Source organism: Podarcis pityusensis, assembly GCF_964106645.2.
Source record: "Podarcis pityusensis genome assembly, chromosome: Z".
In the NCBI taxonomy this organism is placed as follows: domain Eukaryota; kingdom Metazoa; phylum Chordata; class Lepidosauria; order Squamata; family Lacertidae; genus Podarcis; species Podarcis pityusensis.
In genome coordinates, this window is record NC_138044.1 from 17,593,131 (window position 1) to 17,599,130 (window position 6,000).

The 6,000-nt window shown below is 48.1% G+C and overlaps 1 protein-coding gene across 2 annotated transcripts in view; it reads right to left on the reverse strand.

Annotated features, from left to right (window-relative positions):
* VAV2 (vav guanine nucleotide exchange factor 2) overlaps positions 1–3,898 on the reverse strand; it is a 155,244-nt gene extending 151,346 nt beyond the window's left edge. Inside the window, exon 1 of one of the 2 annotated variants that reach the window (XM_080989781.1) lies at positions 3,134–3,898. In XM_080989781.1, coding sequence (XP_080845907.1) covers positions 3,134–3,337 — 204 coding nt within the window. In that variant the 5' untranslated portion in view covers positions 3,338–3,898. The remainder of the gene's footprint in view (positions 1–3,133) is intronic. The other variant, XM_080989782.1, reaches the window with a different exon arrangement.
* Between the last annotated feature and the right edge of the window lie 2,102 nt (positions 3,899–6,000).

Below are 6,000 nucleotides of genomic sequence, written 5' to 3' on the forward strand. Positions count from 1 at the left end.
AGTCCAGCCCCCTGCAATGCAGGAATCACAGCTAAATAATTTAAACACAATGACGGCTGCAGTCCACTTCCTGGTTCTTTGATTTGCTAGGAACTGGTACTCAGGGGAAGGCTCTAGGCTGCTTTCGAAGCTGGAGATAAAAGTAACAATAAAAGGAAGTAACACAGTTCTCTTCCGCCACTTTGCAATACAGTGGTACCTCGGGTTAAGTACTTAATTCGTTCTGGAGGTCCGTTCTTAACCTGAAATTGTTCTTAACCTGAGGCACCACTTTAGCTGAAGGGGTCTCCAGCTGCCGCCGTGCCGCCGGAGCACAATTTCTGTTCTCATCCTGAAGCAAAGTTCTTAACCTGAAGCACTATTTCTGGGTTAGTGGCATGTGTAACCTGAAACATATGTAAGCTGAAGCGTATGTAACCCGAGGTACCACTGTAGATCCCTTGCCTAATCACCTGTGGGCTCCAACTCACCAGAGGTGACTGGCTTAATCACAAGAATGCAAGGAGATTCTGAAACTATGCCAAGCATCTGAAACAAACAAAGAAGCTAATCATAAACCCCGCTCTGTGGATTTTAAGTCATGGATGCAACCTTCTGCAGTGGTTTGGGGCTGCAAGGAGGGAAGAGGGTGAACGCAACGGGCAGCTGTGCTTTGGAGCTCTGCAGCTCGAATTCTTCAGTGGGAATTTGTCTGCGCACAAAGCAGTATCCAGGCAACGCGGAGTCCCAACCCCTCCAGGAAAAAAAAATACAAGATCAGCATCCCAAAAGAGACAAGACACTTTCTGTTAGTGGCAGAGACGTGAATGCAATGAGATAATGCTGTCCTAGTTTTAATATATTTCTTAAAAACAGGAGGGTCTGTTTGCACACACAAAAATGCCTCCACGGTGTCAAGAAAACTCCTTCCAACTCAGCTGTTAATTTTTGGATCGTAAATTTCTAGTTGGGTCAATTTCAGTTTCCTACCTTTCCAGTCCTACATCTGGTTCCTCGTCACAAAAATCCATCAGGAACTCTAGATTTTCACATTTAAAGCTCCTCAAAGCACTCTATTGCCCTATTGGGGAACCTATGGGTCTCCAGCCTAACCTACCTCACAGGGTTGTTGTGGGGATTAAATGAGCCATGTACACTACCTTGCATTGCTTGGAGAAAAAGGTGGGATAGAAATGCAATTAATAATAAGAATGCTTAGAATAAGTTGGAGGGACCCAGAATGTGCTGAGACACCTTGTTCTCTGACTGTATGTCTTTTGCATCTGCCTGTGATTAGAAGATCTTGAGGTTGTACTACTAAGTTTGATAACTGCCCACTCCTGATCTAGCACAGCATGTCAGAAACTGAGCTGGGAAACATGATGCTCTGGGTTCAAATCTCGCCTCAGGTAGGCAAGTTCCACAGACTCATCTCTCAAAACCACTCTCAGTCTTATCTCTTAACACCCCCACCCTCCATAAAAAAATCTGCAAGTTATATTAGTTATGCTACGGATCTTATGGTAAGGGCTAGTAAAACAAAGTGCTGATTTCCATAGAAATTCTATCATCAATGTGTTAATCAAGCTTGTCAATATTTTTATCTGGAAATAAACTGCAGGTTAGCACACAGATCAGTACAGCCAGCACCAGGTTGTTTTTAAGTTTTAAAAAAACAAAAACACAGAGCACCCAAGCTAAATAAAAGATCTGTCCCATGTACATAGGCCGGTCACTGGACTGAACAACTCTTACTAAACAGAATTTCAGAGTTTTGTAGGGGTTCTTGTAAGGGCATCCAGTCCAGCCTTGTGCTTGAGACAGGTATGGCATCCCCAACAGATGCTTTCTGGCTTGTGCCTGAAGACTTTAAAAAGGTAAAGGACTCCTGACAGTTAAGTCCAGTCGCGAACGACTCTGGGGTTGCAGTGCTCATCTCGCTTTACTGGCCGAAGGAGCCGTTTGTCCGTAGACTTATGGTAAGGCAAAATGAGACCCTCCATCAAAATTCTCTTATCATTCAGAAGCCAGTCCCAATGACCAAACAAAATCTGCCCTCCTGTAACTTAAGTCCCATGGCACCTTGGGGCAGCAGAGAGCAAGCACTTTCCCCTGCTCTATAGGGCAGCCTTTCAGGTATTGCAGGAGAGCAATAGTCAAGTAACAAATTGATTAGACTGGCGAAAGTTTGCATGCATATATATGCAGAAAAGAGTATAGGCTGATTCTAGATAAATACTGCACACTTTCCCTTTTGTCGTGTGTGTGTGTGTGTGTGTGAGAGAGAGAGAGAGAGAGAGAGAGAGCCCTTGTATCTTTAACACAAGTGCTTAAAAATAATAGTTGTTTTCAAACAAAACGGCTGCCCAATTAATTGAACTCACTTGAGTCGGTCATCAGATTTACTTAACTTTGCATTTCCATTCACAAAGTTTCGTATAACTTTGGGGTTCCTTGCCCCCCGTTTCATAGTTCCCTTATTTATTTATTTATTTATTTATTTATTGCTTTCTTACTCCAAGAACATAAGACATTTTAAAGACGGTGTTTACACCAAAGACTCCTCAGACGTCAGGAGGCTGCACCCCACTTCATTCACCCATGGCTTCCTTCCCACTCCCACACAACTGTCTGTCCTTGGAAGGGTAATGTCCACAGAGTAGCATTGGCTGAGCCAAACAGCACTCCTGCCTCACCCCCCCCCCCCCAGCTCTCCTCTATACCTTCTGGGGCTTTAACCAGGGGACATTTCAAAAACAAGTCATTTCAAAAAGAAGTGTCCCCAAGGGTGGGAACTAAGGCTGGTAGCAGTCAAGACACATAAATAGGATGAGCCCTTAAAAAGGGTGTGTGTGTGTGTGTGTCAGCATTTGGGTTGCTTTCAATTAATTCCCTCTCAGAGCAAACCCCTTGGCATCAATGGACACAAGTTAGTCATGTTCATTCATTGCAAGGGATCTACTACGAGCTATAACTGAGACGCACAACCTTTTATTCCCGGCTACGAGACAGCCCACTGAGGTGTGATTGCCACACCACACGAGTCCCGGGACAACTGCCCTCCACGCTGGGGATCTCCAACCTTTCTTCCCACCCGTCGAGGGTCGAACCCTCCCGGCTGCCCAATCCCGAGGGGGTTTCGTCTTTCGCTCACCTGGGACATCTGGGGCCGGAAATTGATGTCTTTGAGGTCGATAGACCCGGGCGAGAGGTTGTGGAGCAGCTGGCAGAGGAGGACGCCGTCGCGGAGAGCTTGGGCCAGCTCAAAGACCACGGCCGAGGGCCAAACCACGCGGTGGTTGGCCGGCAGGACCTTGCAGTCGATCAGCCAGCGCCCGCACTGCCGCCACTCCTCCATGGCGCCGGGCAGAGAGAGCGCAAAAAAGAACCGCAGCGGCAGGCCTGCGAAAGGAGAAGACGGGACAGGCGCTTCGTCTCCGCTACTCCCAGCGCCTTGGCCGGGACGCCGCCTTGGCCATGGGGCAGCGCTGCTCCAAGGAGCCGCCCCGGAGGGGCTTCAGAGCCGGGAGTCCGGCCAGGGTGCGCCTCCCATGGCTCGCATGCTCTGCTCCGGCGCCTTGGGAATAAGGGCCGAGCCCTCGCGGCTCTCCGGGATGGCTGGCTGCCTCCTCCTCTGGGGCAGGAAGCTGATCCGGCCGCCTTCCAAGCCTGGAACCGGGCAACGTGTTCTTCTCCGGAATGGGGAGCTCTAGGCTCCTCCGCTTCGCTTCCTTCCTTCGCCGTCCAGGGAACAAAGAGTGCTTCGCGGAGCGCACCTCTTGCACTCGCCTCGCCTGCCTCTTTTGTGGAGAGGCGCTGCCCGGCTCTCGGCTCGCTCCGGCCACGGCTCCTCCTACTCCTGCCGCCGGGGGAGGGCGCAGCGGAGACGGCGGGGCCAAGCGCGACTCCTCCTTCCTGCTTGCCTTCGCTGCCTCTCTCCCAGGGTTGCTTTCTCCTTCTCCTCCGCAGGCAAGAACTTTTCCCGGATGAGATAGATGGGGCGGCGTCCGGTTCTCTCTCCTGCCTGGCGGCGCGTTCCAATTTTGGCCCCGACGGCGGAGAGAGGCACCCTTTGCAGGCTCGCCCTGGGAATACAGTGGGGGAAAGGAACCCCTTTTTTGTAAACTTCCAGGGGGACCTTTTCCCTTCCTGGCTAACGTGTCTCGGATCGGCTAGCGCTTTGAGGATCCGGGTTGACTGTCTAGGGACGCGCGCCTGAGCGCTGTCAGATTTTTGCTACTCTCTCCCGTTTCCAGAGCACAGCTTTCATTTCCTTCCTCTTTCTTTCAACAATTTTTTTAAAAAAGTAGTTACAAATGTAAGAACCATAAAAATGTAAAAATGCATGCTTTTGGATTAAATACTGAAACTGAATATGTATCGAGTTTCTTACGGTTCTCAAAACAGGTAAGTTATATCAAAATGTGGTTAGGGAAATAGCTTAACCGGACACACTGCCAAATAAACTGAGAATGAAGCGTAGGCAGAGCAAGAAGGACAACTTTATTCCTGTGTGGGTTGACTTTGTAGTGTAGGAGCTTTTCGGAAAACGAACAGTCTCCACCAGCGGAATACAGTACAGTAAGGTCTGGCAGGTATGACGCCTTCACACGCACCTCATGCCGTACCAATAAAAGAAAGGAAGAGAAAGATATAACAACATTTTTCTTTCTTTCTTAAATACTCGCTCATTTTCTTCCAGGGTATAAACACGGCGGTAAGTGCCCAACCTGGCTCCAGCCCCATGGGAATCCACTTGCACGCTCGTGCTTGTTTCTCCCCCAGCACAGAGGGAGGAGGAACTGCATCCTGATCGCTCCTCCTTTCCAGCTGCATCCTCCCTACTTGTGATTCCCGGAAATGATATTCAGAGGCATACTGCCTCCAACTGTGAAAGCAAAACAAAGCCATCGTGGCTAGTGGCCATTGGCAGCCTTACCCTCCACAAATTCATCTAAGCCCCTTTTAAAGTCATCTGGGTTGGTGGGCAGATGTTGCCCTCATCTTCAAAAAGGAGGGGGGGAAGTCCCAGGTAACTACCAACTGGTGAGCTTGACATCATTACCAGGAAAGGTCCTAGAATAGGTAATTCAACAGTCTGTCTGGGAGTACTTAGAAAAGGATGCTGTGATTATTAAGACCCAGCATGAGTTTATAAAAAACTAGTTATGCCAGACGCATCTCTTTTTTTATATATATAGAGAGTTACAAGCTTGGTGGATCAGGGGGGTGCTGTGGATGTAGTGTATCTTGATATCAGCAAGGCTTTTGACAAAGTCCCCCATGATATTCTTGTGGAGAAGCTGGTAAAATGTGGGCTGGACAACGTGGTAATTAGGTGGATTTGTTCCACAGACTTATGTCCTGGACCCATTGCTGTTCAACATCTTTATAAATGATTTGGATGAAGGAATTGAGGGGATGTTCATCCAATTTGCAGATTGTACGAAACAGGGAGGGGTAACCAACACCGCTGAAGACAGAATTGGGATTCAGTATGACCTTAACAGATTGGAGAACTGGGCCCAAACTAACAAAATGAATTTCTACAGTGACAAATGTAAGGTTCTACCATTAGGCAGGAAAAACCAGCTGCACCAATATAAGATTGGTACTTGTGTAAAGGACTTAGGGGTCTTAGTAGACCACAAGCTTAACATGAGCCAACAATGTGATGCAGCAGGAAAAAATCTCACAAATGCTATTCTAGGCTGCATCAACAAAAGTATAGTGTGCTGATCAAGGGAAGTAAAAATACCTCTCTATTCTGCTTTGGTCAGACCACACCTGGAGTACCATATCCAGTTCTGGGTGCCACGATTTAAGGAGGATATTGACAAGCTGGAACATGTGCAGAGGAGGCAACCAAAATGATGAAGGGTCTGGAAACCAAGCCTTATGAGGACTGGAACCGGGTATGCTTAGGCTGGTAAAAAGGAGACTGAGAGAAGATGTGATAGCTGCCTTCAAATATATAAAAGGCTGTCACATGGAAGACAGAGCAAGCTTGTTTTCTCCTGC